The sequence below is a fragment of the Pleurodeles waltl genome, chromosome 5, assembly GCF_031143425.1.
Source record: "Pleurodeles waltl isolate 20211129_DDA chromosome 5, aPleWal1.hap1.20221129, whole genome shotgun sequence".
Taxonomy (NCBI): Eukaryota; Metazoa; Chordata; class Amphibia; order Caudata; family Salamandridae; genus Pleurodeles; species Pleurodeles waltl.
In genome coordinates this window covers 1,867,741,878-1,867,758,078 of record NC_090444.1, presented here as the reverse complement: position 1 = coordinate 1,867,758,078, position 16,201 = coordinate 1,867,741,878, and the positions used below count along the sequence as shown (strand labels likewise).

The window sequence follows — 16,201 nt, the reverse complement described above, 5'->3', positions numbered from 1 at the left end:
AACATAGATTTTGCAGCGGGTGAGACTGTTGCTTAGGGCATGCGTTATGCCCAAGGGTGAGAGAGGCCACTTACTTATGACTGGCTTTTACTACACACCCAGCGTGTGGAGCAGTGCAAGGTGAGAGGGCCCACTGTTTTACTAAGCCACCAGCGTGGTGGGGCCAGGGTGCAGAGGGCCGACTGTGCCCACTTATGGCTATGTATCATTACGCGAGCAGTGGGTGGGGGCATTTTACTTCCTTGTGTTACAGCCCTTACTGCTTTTGCTGCACCAGGTGCTCCTCACACGCTGATATGTAAACTTTGCACTTGCATAGCGCACTACTCACCTGTTAGGGTCTCAAGGCGCTGTACGCATACTGCTGTGTAACCCCCCGTGGCTTTTCCCTGTGAGGCGCCCACTCCTGGACAGCCCCAGGGTGAAGCCAGGCATCCAAGCGCTGTGAGGGCCGTTGTGGAGATTAAGCAAGCTATTGCCCAGAGTTACAGAGTGGGACCCAGTAATTAGATTAGGCACCGAGGCGAGAATTATCTGGTCCAAGGGAATTGAGCCCAAGACTTGCCGAGGTAGGAATTGAACCCTGGTCCCGGGCCAGATCTCTGCATCAGGGTCTGCCGCTCTAACCATTGTGCCACACTTCTCCAAACTTCTATGTAAAGGCACAGAGATCACAGCAGGGCCAGCGATGATCTCTAGGTATGACGGGCGGGAGTCAGACCAGGGTGATGGAGGTCATGACCTTCGCCGCTTGGACAGCAGCCAGCCCACCATCCCTCAAATTTGGCTGTGAGACTTTCTTGCCAGAAAGACTGTCTTTCTGATTGCTACCACCAACAACGGAAGCATCAGCAAGGTGTTCGTCTGGATAGCCCCTTCTTTCAATCCTGACATTCTCAACTGAGCTTAATTAAGAAACTATGTGGTTGTATTTAATTTAGACATCCAGCTACATCCAGCTACATCAGCTTACGATGGCTGACAATATGGGGCATATGGAGAGCTTTTCAACTTTAGCATTTTCCAAATGAAATAAAAGTCACAAGTTCAACAAGGACGTGTCAAGTCTCATAGTCCTTTTACATATTAAAGGGGTGAGGCGAGAGAGCGTTTCAGTCACTTCCATTATTCCCAGAACATTTCCCCATGTATCCCACCACACAGCCAGCGTACACCTCCCTTGTTCCCTAATGCTGTCATGACACACTTCCATGACTCCATTTCTTCCACTTCGTTGGCCTTCATCATCGGATCTCTATAATCTGGAGGGAGCTCGTAACACTTTGAGCATGTCTAAGTTTTAAATGTATTGGGGACTCAGTCCATATCTCCCTCAGTATCCTAGCCAGTCTAGCTTATTAGATGAATTGTCCCAGTCTGGCCCTGAAGAGCTCCTGTGCTTCTGTGAAAGAGATGAAAGTCTCACTTGGGTATCATTCTCTAAGGTTGCTCCATCCTCCCTCCTTCCACGGACTCACTGATGCATCCCGACCTATGCTCTTCGATGACTGTAACCTGCATACATCTCGACTCATCATGAATTCTATTTACGTTTCTGTCCCAGGATATCCCAAGCCACCTGAGAGTGTGTGGGTACCATGCTACTGAGGTGGCACGCCTCTGGAGTAGACTACTGAATGCCTTAACTCTGAGGGTCCCGTACCTTCTTGGAGTGCGTTACAATGGTGCAGAATAGAATTCCATTCTTCCAGGTTTTCTCCGACTCTTGTGAAAGAGAAAAAACATTGTAAAAACTGGAAAGGATTTTGATGGAGAAATTATTCTTCACGGGATACAAGGAGGTCTAAGAAAGAGCTGAAGAAAAATCATGCAGCATAAAACAAACAAAGAACATTTATTGTGGGCCAGATGCACGGAAGTCGAAAATCGCCATTTGCAACTGCCTTGTACAATGTACCATCCCTGTTGTGTGAGTCAGTATCCAGTTACGACTCGCAAGATAGGGATTGCGACTTACAATAGAAATGGGTGTCCTGAGGGCGTCCTTTCCTCATTGTGACTCGCAAGCTCACGTACGATTGTTCTGTGACCGTGAATGCGTTCGCAAAACAAACTCAGTTAACTACAATTTCAAATTGGTGCTAACCCATTCTCAAACAGGAGACCCCTTCCTCTTTTTGAATGTTAGCGAAAATGTGTCCTATGGACCACTGCCTACTCTGAAAAAATGAAAAGAAAACTTTTCATTTTAATTTTTGAAATACATCCTGTTTTTCTTTAAAGAAACCGGGCAGCATTTAATTCTTTTTTTAAAACTGCTTTATTGAAAAAGCAGTCACAGACCTGGTGGTCTGCTGATCCCAGCAGGCCACCATCCCTCTAATTGTGGGCATTAACAAGTGGGTTGCAAATTACGACCTGCCTCATGAATATTTATGAGGCCGGTCCCTTGTGACCCATTTGGGAATTGCAAACAGCGTGGTTAACACTGTTACAAATTTTGTTTTGTGACTCTCAATTTGGCACTGATTGCAAATTACAAGTTGCGAAACAAAAGGTAGTTCATCTGGCCCCAAATCATGTAAGTGTCTACATCTGATAATTAGCCATGGGAGATAGTCAAGATCGTTTAAAACTTCTTGCACCCAAAAGCGCCTTTTAGAGCCTGTTCAGATCTGTGCACTAAGCTAGGGGATTTTTGTTGAGGAAAAAATTGTGCATTCAGCTGAATCTCCATTCTCAGTCTATGTCGCCTGTAGCACTGACGCTGATGACGGAACAGATATTGCCACCAGCCTGTGAGTTATCACAATTTAAGTTCTTTAATCCCGAAGAGTGAAAAACAGCTGTCTTACGCTGCAGTGCAGGTTCTCCAGTGGGCCCCTGCCCTCTTTTTTTGTATCTTGTCTCAGGTGGTGGACACCATTAAGTCTGTGCATGTTAAACTTTTTAATATCTCTTTGCAGACGGGGCAAGTTTTTTAATATGGAAACATAAGGTAGTCTCACTTCTGAAAAAAACATCAGCTGATAGGACAGTGTTGTCTAACTTCAGACCTATCTCCTTGTTGCTGTCGGCTCCTCAAATTCTGGAAAGAAATTGTGAATGTTCAGCTCTGAGTATCTAAAGCAATATCATCTGTCACATCCCTCGTACTCAGTCTTTAGACCCTGGCACAGTAGAGACACTGTATTGCTGGAAGTTGCGGATCCTATTATTTGATCTTGGATCACGGCTGCAATGCTGCTCTGGTATTATTGGATCTCTCAGCGGCATTTGATACCATCTCTGATGCCATCCTCCGACAACGTCTGCTCGGATATTGGGGTGGGAGATATGGCATGGGTCTGATCTGATCCTTCTTGGATCAGAGAGGACAGGTAGTACGGACCGCCCCTTCCTCTTCTACTTCTGAGGGCCTGATTTAGATTTCAAGGACGGGTGAAGGATATTCCGTCAAAATCTGAATCCCATTGTTTTCTGTAGAATTCAGATTTCGGCGGATATCCCACCATGGTGATGGAGCAGCCCCTCCGCTGAAATCTAAACCAGGCCCTAAGATCCTTAAGCAGGACGTTCCTCAGCGATCATTCCTGAGCCCAACATTGTTCAAGATCTATATGTCCCCTTTGGCTTCCGTAGTCAAATCTTTCGCTATTAAGATCATATCCTATGTGGATGACAGCGCTTCTTTTGTCATATGATAATGGCTCTTCAGGCGCAAAAGAAGCTTCTTCAGGCTGCACGGGTGCAGTTATGATTTGGACGAGGGCCAGTGATGTGCAGCGCAGTCCAGATAAAACAGAGGTTTTATTATTTGTCCCAGCTCCTGCCCTCGGGTGGGAGGGCAGTTGGGGAAGGATGGTCCCCCCGTCACCCCACTCCTCCAGCGATAGCACCAAGTAGTCTGGACATTCAATTTGATTCAGGTATCATTTGTGGTTTGATCCTGTTTCAGGATTATGAGGACTTAAAAAAAAAAAATTATATCTATTTCCGCTGGATGCCCAGAGATCAGTAGTTTATGCCCTGATCACTTCAAGACTTGATTACGCCAATGCGCTTTATCTTGGTCTCCCAGATTAACTTATCATGTGCTTGCAAGTTGTGCAGAATATTGCTTCACGCCCTTTATTCAAATTACCATGGCGTGCCTCTGCCTCCTGCTATTTGGCAGAGTTACATTGGCTGCTGGTGAGAAAAAGAAATCTGTTTAGTCTCTGGTATTAGTCCACCTGGCTTTTTGTGAGCTGGGCCCTCCTTATCTTTTTGAGAAGTTGTGGTCCAATCACCCAGTAAGATCTTATGATCTACCGATGCCCTTCTGATGCTTCCCCTCATTTTAAATGTGTAAGGAGAGGTGGTTCCTCTTCTACCACGTTGGTGGCTCAGGCCTGGAATCGCCTTCTTTTTAGTTGAGGGAGACGCAGAAAGAATTGCGTTTTACAGAAATTCTAAAAACGTACTTGGTTACATTACCCTGAATATGAGAGCTCATTTTTTTACCTTGTCTGTTGAGTGCCGGGACACTCTGAGTATCTGTGCGCTTTACAGGTTTGGCTGGTCTTTCATTCATTCTTTCCAGGGAGCCCCAGATGCCCCTCCTCCCGATCCAGGTTCAGAGTATCGAAGCAGACCTGGAAGGCAATCCACCTCTTGAGCTCTTCAAAGGCGTCTTGTTTTATGAGGCCTGTGGAATTTTGTAATACATATGAATATGAAGAGGGTTTAGAAATACCATTTTGGCTTTGTCAATCTTGCCCATAATTGGAAACAGAAAGGTGTTGCAGGATTGCACTGCACGCTTCAGTCCTTCCGTGACTCTCCCTGTGTTGTACGTAAATTGCTTATCTGCATTGCCAAGTATCTGAATCTATCCGTGTCCTCTTTTTGACCCAGTTCCACACACAGCTGCTCTGAAGTCACTTAGGTCCTACTGCCTGTTGGGAATAGTCTGGACTTCTCCCAGTTACTGTGCAATTCAGAGACTGAACAAGATTGGACCAGGACATGAAGCAGCAGCGGACTGGCCCTAAGTGCTTCCTGGTTCCTCCTTCGATCACTCAGCATCCTCTCCTCCTCCATTGGTGGCTCTGCTCTCCACTGGATCACTCCCATCCTCTCCACTTTCGTAGCTGGCTGTTCCTCCAGTGGATCACTCACCATCCTCGCCTCTTCCATCTCTGGCTCTTCCTCCAGTGGATAACTCACCATCCTCTCCTCTTCCATCTCTGGCTCCTCCTCCAGTGGATCACTCACCATCCTCTCCTCCATCTCTGGCTCCTCCTCCAGTGGATCACTCACCATTCTCTCCACTTCCATCTCTTTCTCTTCCTCCAGTGGATCACTCCTCATCCTCTCCACTTCCATCTCTTTCTCTTCCTCAACTGGATCACTCACCATCCTCTCCACTTCCATCTCTTTCTCTTCCTCAACTGGATCACTCACCATCCTCTCCACTTCCATCTCTGGCTCCTCCTCCAGTGGATCACTCACCATCCTCTTCCATCTCTGGCTCCTCCTCCAGTGGATCACTCACCATCCTCTTCCATCTCTGGCTCCTCCTCCTATGGATCACTCACCATCCTCTCCTCCATCTCTGGCTCCTCCTCCAGTGGATCACTCACCATCCTCTCCTCCATCTCTGGCTCCTCCTCCAGTGGATCACTCACCATCCTCTTCCATCTCTGGCTCCTCCTCCAGTGGATCACTCACCATCCTCTTCCATCTCTGGCTCCTCCTCCTATGGATCACTCACCATCCTCTCCACTTCCATCTCTGGCTCCTCCTCCTATGGATCACTCACCACCCTCTCCAGTTCCATTTCTGGCTCTTCCTCCTATGGATCACTCACCATCCTCTCCTCTTCCACCCCTTTCTCTTCCTCTGGCGCATCACTCACCATCTTCTCCACTTTCAACTCTTGCTCTTCCTCCAGTGGATCACTTACCATTCTCTCCAATTCTATCTCTGGCTCTTCCAATGGTGGATCGCTCACCATCCTCTCCAGTTCCATCTCTGAGTCTTCCTCCAATGGATCACCCACCATCCTCTCCTCTTCCAGTCACTGGCTCTTCCTCCAGTGGATCACTCACCACCCTCTCCACTTCCATCTATGGCTCTCCTCCACTGGATCACTCACCATCCTCTCCTCTTCCAACTCTGGCACTTCATTCTGTGGATCACTCACCATCCTCTCCACTTCCATTTCTGGCTCTTCATTCTGTGGATCACTCACCATCCTCTCCACTTCCATCTTTGGCTCTTCATCCACTGGATCACTCACCATCCTCTCCACTTCTATCTCTGACTCGTCCTCTAGTGGATCACTCACCATCCTCTAATCTTCCACCTATGGCTCTTCTTCTAGTGGATCACTCATCATCCTCTCCGGCCTCTGGCTCTACCCCCACTGGATCACTTACCATCTTCTCCACTAGCATCTCTGGCTCTTTCTCCAGTGGATCACTCACCATCCTCTCCTCCTCCATCCCTGGCTCTTCCAGTGGATCACTCACCGTCCTCTCCAGTTCCACCTCTGGCTGCTCCTCCATTGGATCACTCACCATCCTCTTCTTTTCCATCTCTGGCCCTTACTCCAGTGGATCACCCACCATCCTCTCCTCTTCCAGTCACTGGCTCTTCCTCCAGTGGATCACTCACCACCCTCTCCACTTCCATCTCTGGCTCTCCTCCACTGGATCACTCACCATCCTCTCCTCTTCCAACTCTGGCACTTCATTCTGTGGATCACTCACCATCCTCTCCACTTCCATCTTTGGCTCTTCATCCACTGGATCACTCACCATCCTCTCCACTTCTATCTCTGACTCGTCCTCTAGTGGATCACTCACCATCCTCTAATCTTCCACCTATGGCTCTTCTTCTAGTGGATCACTCATCATCCTCTCCGGCCTCTGGCTCTACCCACACTGTATCACTTACCATCTTCTCCACTAGCATCTCTGGCTCTTTCTCCAGTGGATCACTCACCATCCTCTCCTCCTCCATCCCTGGCTCTTCCAGTGGATCACTCACCGTCCTCTCCAGTTCCACCTCTGGCTGCTCCTCCATTGGATCACTCACCATCCTCTTCTCTTCCGTCTCTGGCCCTTCCTCCAGCGGATCACTCACCACCCTCTCCATTTCTACCTCTGGCTCTTCCTCCAGTGGATCACTCCTCATCCTCTCCACTTCCATCTCTGGCTCTTCCTCTAGTGGATCACTCACCATCCTCTCCTCTTCCAAATCTGGCTCTTCCTCCGGTGGATCACTTACCATTCTCTCCACTTCCATCTCTGGCACTTCATCCTGTGGATCACTCACCATACTCTCCACTTCCATCTCTGGCTCTTCCTCTAGTGGATCACTCACCGTCCTCTTTGGCCTATGGCTCTTCCTCCGGTGGATCACTCACCATCCCCTCAGTGTTCGATCACGGCCTGTTCTGCAGCTCCCAGTTTCCACCTTCTCTTTCTTACAACCACCCTTGGCGAGCTCTCGAGCTAACCATATGCAGAATGTCTACCTAGAATACCTTCCTCCTCATCCTCCCATCATTTATCCTTGTTAATGGTGGACTTATCAAACTATACAGCAGCAATGGGTACTATCACCTGGTGAATCACCTCCTGTGTTTTCAAAATATCACCATATTGAATGAATTCTTGGCCCCTGATACTTCATGCCGATGGGACCAGAGCAAAGGCAACCTTAGAGACATCTGGATGACACGTAGCTGTCGAAGACCATTATAAAGTCCAGCAAAGTTGTCTGTTACTCCAGCTTTTGTTAGTATGTTTCCTTGGATGAGTCACTCAGAAAGGATTCCTCTTCTGACCAGGCTGCTCCTCCAAGCTTTTCTCCAGGTCTCTGGTCGGGCCTGTCCTTTCACCAACTGCTCTTAAAGTGTTCAATCTAAATCGTAGTCAGGTGGGAAGGAGGGTGAGCAGAAGAACAGAAGGAAATAAACATTCATGCTTTTCAGCTACTCTTAAAAACGGTTCAGTGGAAAATCCACCAATGTCCTTCACTGCTGGTGAAATTATGCCCAGCATATTTGGTCACTGGGAATATCCCTAAAGGTATCAGAAAGTTGTCAGTTGCCACAGCAGTTTCCTCCAAAATGTTGGGGTTGCATCCCTCCTGTAGGGGAACTGTACATACATTTCCTTTTACGTGTACCACCGTTCCCAAGACAACCTGACATGGAGTCATTTCTGCCAAACATGATGGTGGTGGAGCTACGCTCGATATTGAGGATGAGCTGATGATATTTCTGATGGAGTCACCTTGGCGATGCTGAGTCTCCTTTGTCTGCATAAATGGGGCTACTAGGAGTGCAGATGACAACTCCAGAATCTTTTGGAGATCTCTCCACTACCATCCTTCTCCAAATCAGAAACAAATCTTTCTTTAGCTGATTATTGGGAATTTGCTGGTGTCTTTAGTTTCCTCATACTTGAACCCACTGCATCTACAAGCAAAGACAACTTTATATTATACCTTGGAGGACGGCTATCCCTGGGTTTCAGTTTATGGCTCAGTGGGTGAGGAGAGGGAGGTGTTGGGACCTGTGAAAGCTGGTAACGGTAGGGACGTCTATAACATTCCATGTTACTAATCGTCAGATCTTTGGTGCCAGGAAATCAGCATGTTGCTATCACCCCTTTCATTCTCACTATTTTTGCACTTTTCTTTTAGGGGGAAAGTGAAAAGAGAAAAGTCATCGCTCAGCGACTCCAGGAAGAGACGGGATCCGATGTCTCAGCCTTGGTGAGTTTGGCTACATTGAATGTCTTCTCCCTGGTTGATTGACATCGTTCAGTTACTAAGTCTAATCGTTTAGAGACTTCTAGCTACAGATTCCTTACCTTAGAATTATCCCAGGCGTCACAATGGATCCGAAAGATAGTTCGTGAGCAGCACCGCTGCAAGCCAGTAGGTAGCGTTGTTCGAGTCTGTGTACGTCAGTGGAAGAATCTGTACCAGAAAAGTCCTCCAAATCACTTATGTAGGTGCGACCGAGGCACGCTGCCATCAGTTTTTTTCTTTTCTCACCAGCCAGCACTCATCTGGGAAGAGCTACCCCTTCAGTGTTTTTTGACTCTGTGAAAGAGGCCTCTTTTTGCATGGTTAGCCAACACTTTTTGCCTGATGTTGATGTGTTCTAGAAGTTGGTAGTGCCCAGGGCCCCTGCTAACCAGTTTCCCTGGGCCAGAGCTCTTTCCCTAAATCTGTTGTGATGCTTGGCACAATTGGATACACTCTTACATATCACTGTAAGGCCCTAGTAAGTGGGTACCCCAGTACCCTGGGCATGGGATAGTAAGAGTAGGCCCCTGAGGGAAGCAACACTGATTGTGCCACCCTCTAGAGCCCTGCACCCATCACTGCCAGTGCAGGCTGAGTATACTGGGACAGACTATAAAGGCAAACTCAACAAGGCACACTCCATGTGTGCCCTGTCCACCCTACACTGCATATGATATGGGTAAGTCACCCCTCTGGTAGGCCTTACAGCCCTAAGGCAGGATGCACCATACTATATGTATATTGCATGAGCAGCATGCCCCCACTATGTCCTTCCCAAACCTGGGACATAGTGAGTGAGCAGAGCAGCATTTTAAGTACATGTACTGGACACTGTACTGGGAGCCCAAATGTCTCCTTGCTAATTGTTGCTCGATCAGCTGTGGTCTCTATTTGACCCCCCCCTCCTTCACCCCTTAGGGATCCTGCGAAGTGCGTACGAGTGAGTGTGCGCAGAAGCCAACTGATGCCTGTGGCGCCGCGGCGGTGGAGAGTGGATGTGCGGCAGTGAGTGTGGGTGAATGTGAGGGCAGTACCATGGTGTTGCTGGTAACGTTCTTCTGCCAGGGAATTCCTGAGGTTGGAATTACGATTTACTATTGCGGCTTGTGCTGACAATGTTTGGCACCGGATGAGGGTGTGGGGAGGTAGAGTATTGTTTTCTTACTTGTATGTACACACTTGGGCCTAATATTGTGAATTCTATTGCTAAAAGTAATTTATGCCCAGATTTACATGGTACTCATGCTGTGTTGAAAATGTGTGTGTTGAATGCAATTTTTATAAACCTACACGGTGTGTGAAGTCTCATTTGTGCCGATCAGCATGGTAGGGAAGTGCTGTCATTGCTATACGCATTGCCTATGCGATAAGCCTGACTGCTCTGTGCCAAGCTATCCAAGGGTGAACGCAGGTTATACAGTGAGTGTAATCACCCACCCCTGAGGGGAGTGACAGTTCTGCCTGGCTAGGGCCTTGCCTCAGCCAACCAGAACATGCTGCCTCCAACAAGGCTTGACCCTCGAACTCTGTAATGTTTTATCCTATAGGAGAAACATACACTACATAGGTATAATTGAAAATGGTTGTAGAGGGTATCCTTAAGGTGCTCGGGCCGAGGTCCCAAGTACCACCAGCAGTTCAGGTTTACCTGCCCTGGTGTGTCCGGGTGCAGAGGTGCTGGTCGGGTTGGTAGTCTTGAGCCCTACAGAGGTGAAAGTCTAAAGGAACATGTCAAAACAACAGAGTCTGCAAAGGGGGGACTTGGAGGCAAGTCCATCAGAACCCAGTGTGGGGCTCGGCTCGTGGGGGCTCCTAGAACAAGGGGACGCAGGCAGAATTCATGTTCTGGGGGGCTCAGTTGCCGTCTGGTTGGAGAGAAACCAACACAGCAGGGCTACTCTGGATGTGGATATCGTCTGTCTTGAAGTCCCTTGACGTGAAGGTAAGTTCTGGTGTCAGGGGGACCACTAAATACCAAATTCTTCACTCGATCTCGCGTTTACCGGACAGCTCACCACTACGCTACTACTCGGTCATTTTATAGGCTTATCAGGGCCTTCTCATATCTTCGATTTCACGCAAGCCTTTTACACACGCACCTGCAGCTGCCTGGCGCAGCCATACCTATTTCAGTTCTTTACCATTTACTCAGCCTTGATAAAGTCACTTGTGTGACGAAACACGTGTTGGCTGTATCTCCATGATGACTCAATGCTTTCTAAGCACCTACGAATAAAGACACCATCTGCAAACAGGATTTGAGACTCGTTTCAACTTTATACTTCCCTCAACTCTCGGAACCACACCAGGAATATCTTTTTCTGCCTTACTGTTGGACATTACTCTCTGTGTGCTGTGGCCAATGTTTTACCAAATTCAAGGGCGTTTAGGGGAGTGAAGAGTAGTAGCCAATGGGCTACTTACCCCTGGGGTGACTACACCACCTATATGACCTCTTCCTATGGGGATTGGGCATATTCCAGACCCAGAGTTCCTAGTTTCACTAAAAACAAGATGGTGGAATCCCTCCCGAGTGTCCACTTTACGTAGCCCACCTTAGGAGTGTGACTAGCTTAGACATGAACAAACACAAATGATGAATGGAATGCAGAACCAATCAAACATTCACTACCAGTCACAGATCTGGGTTTAATTCATCAATATTTTTCTCACCACGCCACCCCAGTTTGGGCCCATACATATGCAAATCAGTCTTCACCCTGTTCCCCATGGGAACACTCCAGCTCAAACTCGTCCCTGGACCGTAAACAAGCATCCTATGGCCGGTTTCAGGGTATCACCCTTCATCAGCTAGGCTAGCTTGAATCCAGTGGCAGAGTGAGCCCGGGCCCCTCGTCTGGCAATACCCGGCGTACTTAGAGTGACAAAAACAAACAAACACAAATGATAGACGGCAGTTCGGGCTGGACTGTTCCCATGGGGAACAGGGTAAGACTGATTTGCATATGGCGTGGTCCAAACTGGAATGGCATGGCAAGCAAAAAAGCTGATGGATTAAACCCAGATCTGTGACTGGGGTTTAATGTTTGATTTATTCCGTATTCCGTCCATCATCTGTTGTTTTAGCATTTGTTAGCCTAGAAGTGAGAAATGCCTCCTGAATAACTCAATGCCCGCTTGCTCTGGTGCCAAATGTGTCTCGGGGCAGGGGGCTGAGATCCCCAGGACTGGGTAGAGCCAGGGTCACATATAAAAAGGGGCAGGGGCTTTGAAGCTGCTGGCTTTGATATGCCAAATTGCTAGCCATCCTGCTGGAGGCAGTGCGATCACCTTCCTCCAGAGCAGCGTTGTTTCTGGCCTCTGAGAGCGCGGGCTCTCACCTACAGGGGTCAGAAACTCATCTTTGGTGGCTGGCTGGTCGATGCCAGTCGGCCAGCACACTAGGGGTCTAGTAGGTTTCCAAGGGGCACCTCTAAGGTGCCCTCTGGGTGCATGTCATAAATCCAATACTGGCATCAGTACAGAGTTATTAAGATGCAGGTGTGTGATACCAAACACCGTTGGTTTCAGGGCAGTCCTCATGCAGCTGGGTACTCGTAATGACCAGTAGATGTCCTTCAGATGGCTGCCCAGTAACATGCAATATCTGGTAATGGAGCTTGGCATCACAGGGGCATATATGCTTGTGCAGATATGCCCTCACATCTAATCACATCTAATATAACGCACCCTGCTTTAGGGCTGTAAGGCCAGCTAGAGGGGTGACCTACATATATTACATGCAGTGGGTATGGGCTTCGCACACAGGGTTATGTTTTCAAAATGGTTTGCACCAATTTCACGCATTCTGCAATGGCAGCCTGTCACGTGCAAGGGGAGGGGTCCCTTAGGGCTCGCATAATCCGTGCTGCAGCCCTTGGGGACCCTCTTTAGTATCCATGCCCTAGGTATCAGGGGTACCATTTACCAGGGGCTTGCATGGGTGCTAAAGTCCTTGCCAATTAGGTACTGTTGGACAGTAAGCTTTATTTTAAGGGACTTTCAGTAGAAAACGTCAGTACTAGGGCATAAGACCGGGGGCGAGGATGTAAAAAATGGCGCTTTCCTGTAGCGCAATGTCAGCAGTTTTGTGCACTGGAATTTCCAAGGCGGCTGTCAGTCAGAGATGCTTTTAGTCTCGAGTGGAGCTCAGGCCTTTTGTAGACCTTTCCACCCATACCACTTCAGCCCAGAGTTCTGAAGAAGATGAGGAACAACTTGGCTCAAGTCATTCTTGTGACTCCATATTGGGAACAAGAGTCTGGTATCCTGAGCTGTTGAGCATGTCCCGCGGTCCTCCAATGAGACGGCCCCTTTGGGAGGATCTTCTGTCGCAGCAGCAGGGACAGGTCCTCCACAGCTTTTCACCTTCCTCCCAAAGGCTGTGATGTCATCTTGGCAGCTAGGCGTCACTCCACCGAGACAGTGTACGCCTGTCAATGGAAAACAATTGTGTCACAGTGGACAGAAAAACAAGGTGATCTCCTTTCTACGTCACGTTCTCATGTTCTCTATTTCATACTTTCTCTTGCAGGCACAACTCTTCACTGGGTACTCTTAAGGGTTTCCTCTCTGCTGTTTCTTCTTTTTTGTAGTTTCCTGACCATCCATCCCTCTTCAAGTCCCCTATTGTACAGAGGTTTCTCCTTCGCCATTTATCATGCCTCAGCAGGACCTTGATCTTCTATTAACACTGTTGATGTGTGCTCCCTTAGGTTCTCTCCAGAACTGTCTCCTTCTGCATCTTACAATTAAAACAGCCTTCATTGTCTCAATTCCATCTGCAGGAAGAGCGAGTGAGCTTCGGTCCTTGTTATCCCAGCCTCCTCACCTCACCATCGATCCTGACAATCTGGTGCTTCGCACAAAAGCCTCCTTTCTTCCGAAAATGGTCACCCCATTTCATATAGGCCAATCCATCACCCTGCCTACCTTTTACGTTCTTCCTCATCCCACCGTCTGGACCCAAAAATGAGCCGAGTAGTTCTACTTTGATAGAATTAAAGATTTCCGGATCGGATGGATGACCAACTCTTCCTGAGGTATGGTCCGTAGTCTGCATGAAGATCTGCTATGCATTGGCCAAAAAGCAACCTCCTGAGGGCTTGCTCACTCATTCTACCAGAGCTAAAGCTGCAACCACTGCATTAGGATGAGGAGTTACGGTCCTGGATACCTGCCAGGCAGCAACGTAGGCCTCTTTGCACATGTTCGCAAAGAACTTCTGCCTGGACAGTCAGATCTGTAGGGATGAGCACGTTACTCGTTCGGTCCTGCAGGTCTTCCTAGTATGAAACGGGTCTGCTGACCTTGGTATTGCTCGGGTATATGTTGTAACGTGAAGAATCTGTAGCTAGAAGTCTATGTCACATGGACAAGGTACTTACCTCAGGTAACGCCTTAGCTGGCAGAGAGTATATCTAGCTGCTGATTCCTTACCAACCCACCCATCCTCCCTGTTTTTTTAAAAGATTTCTGTGGACATGGCTGTTCCCTTTCAGAGCCTTAGTTTTGACACACCATTGGTCACTGTTCTTCATGGCTTTGTGCTTCTGGCGTGGAAAGTCGTGAAAAGAAACTGACCCAGGTGCCTGGTGGTGCCTATAGGTGCTGCGGACGTCACTTCCGGTGCAGACAACGCTGACAACGCACGCAAAGCCGATCAGCGCCACCTACTGGCACACAGGGGTGCAGCTCAGAAAAAATCTTCCGGATATAGTCTGACACCTGGGAAAATTCCAAGGTAAGGAATCTTCAGCTAGATATAGACTCTACTAGAAAAGGCGTTATTGAAGGTAAATAATTTTTTCTTCAGTGTACTAAACATGTCTTCTGCCACAACATCCAGATATACTCAACCACTAAGGTGATCTAAGAGTGATCAGGGTCTTTCCATGAGTCGAAGGACCAACTTAGACCTTTACAAATGAAAAGTTAAGTTGTGTGTTGACAGACATTTGCTGTCTCTGGGTGTTGCTAGGAGGGTATTTTACTGTTGCCTCCAGGTTAAATCAAGTGCCTGTTGTACCTTTCCAAGATAGAAAGTTTTGTAATGGTGGCTCTCGGATATACGTCTATATGCTGTAGGTCTGCAGAAGGTTGATTCATTTCTATTTCTTCCTCTGGTAACTAGTGCATGATCCATCAGCACTTTGGTGACGCTTCTTGTAGGTATCATTTATAAACTTCTTTTTATCAGACTCAGTGAATCAAACACATCATCTTAGCTTATTCATCAGAAAATGCATGTATGCTGTAGCTATTTAATGACCATACATAACCAGTAAAGCAGACCCCATATACCAGTAACACGTTGGTATGAGGGAGGTTCATTTTGAACTAAAGTGGCTTGAAGTTGCCCAAAATATTTCCAGTACGAAAGTAATTTCTCCCAACCATGGTTCATAACCTGAGGTCATAGCTCATCTCCTTGGAACATTAACCACAAAATGTGTAGAGCTGTGGACGTCCTTCTGAGCACAGCCCTGCACCTGTTGCCATGCATGGCAGGTACCCATCACCACACATCTTGAGCTAAGCGTTATTTAGTACTTGTGATACTTGTTTGACGTGCTCTTGCACTCTCAGCATGCAGATAGCACATCTATAATTGCGTATCAGCTTTTCCAGACCATCCCTACAGATAATTGGTGCATTGAAGGTGTCTGAGTGGCATTTGTCACCATAGAGAACACCAAGAAAGAAGTGGATCATTGAGTAAAATGTTGGTCTCCTGTGAAAAGATACTAATAAAAATTATTTTTAAAAATGATACAACGAAGGGATGTTAGATTTAAACTTATCCCCCTAACAATGGCGGGCAGTCTGACCATGTGTCGCTCTTGCGGATACTTGTCATGAAGTCACTGACGTGCTGTGTAACTCCTGCTAGTGTGGCGTAGGGAATGATTAGGTACCAGAGGAAGTGGCAGAGAATCTCCCAATGTTTCTCCCTCCAGCTAAAGGTTCAGCCAGCCTGGATGTCAAGTACCCCATGTGGGTGCCTAACTATACCTTTCACTTCTGTCCTAGGAGCTGCAAGTGGAAGAACCTACACCAACAACCCCAGCGGCATCAGCCACGGAGCCCAGCGCGTGGGAGAGCACCCTGGACAGGGTGCCACATCTGGGAATGATTGGAAGAGCTGAGTCCCAAATTCTTATGTCACCAAGGTAACTGCGTACGATGGGAGGAGTCGCGGAACATGTATCCTGCTTTGTTTTAGCCAGGTGTAAGGTGTCGCTTATTCAGAATATTACTCTGTTTAGGAGATAAGTTGCCATCAGGGGTTTATATAATGTTGCTTGCAGTAATTGTTTTCGGGGAATCACTCGTAGCCAATTAAGTTTGAGATTTCTTGGGAATTGTGATGGTTTGTTAATGTCTGTGTGATCGGTATTTGTATATGTGCATTTCAGTATGGCCA

General features: G+C 47.7%; 1 protein-coding gene across 2 annotated transcripts in view; it reads left to right on the top strand.

Moving 5' to 3' along the window:
- LOC138296905 (phosphofurin acidic cluster sorting protein 2-like) overlaps positions 1–16,201 on the top strand; it is a 617,149-nt gene that overhangs the window by 351,081 nt on the left and 249,867 nt on the right. For both annotated transcript variants that reach the window (XM_069236419.1, XM_069236418.1), the window contains exons 11-12: positions 8,665–8,736; positions 15,808–15,947. In XM_069236419.1, the coding sequence (XP_069092520.1) occupies positions 8,665–8,736; positions 15,808–15,947 (212 nt within the window). The remainder of the gene's footprint in view (positions 1–8,664; positions 8,737–15,807; positions 15,948–16,201) is intronic.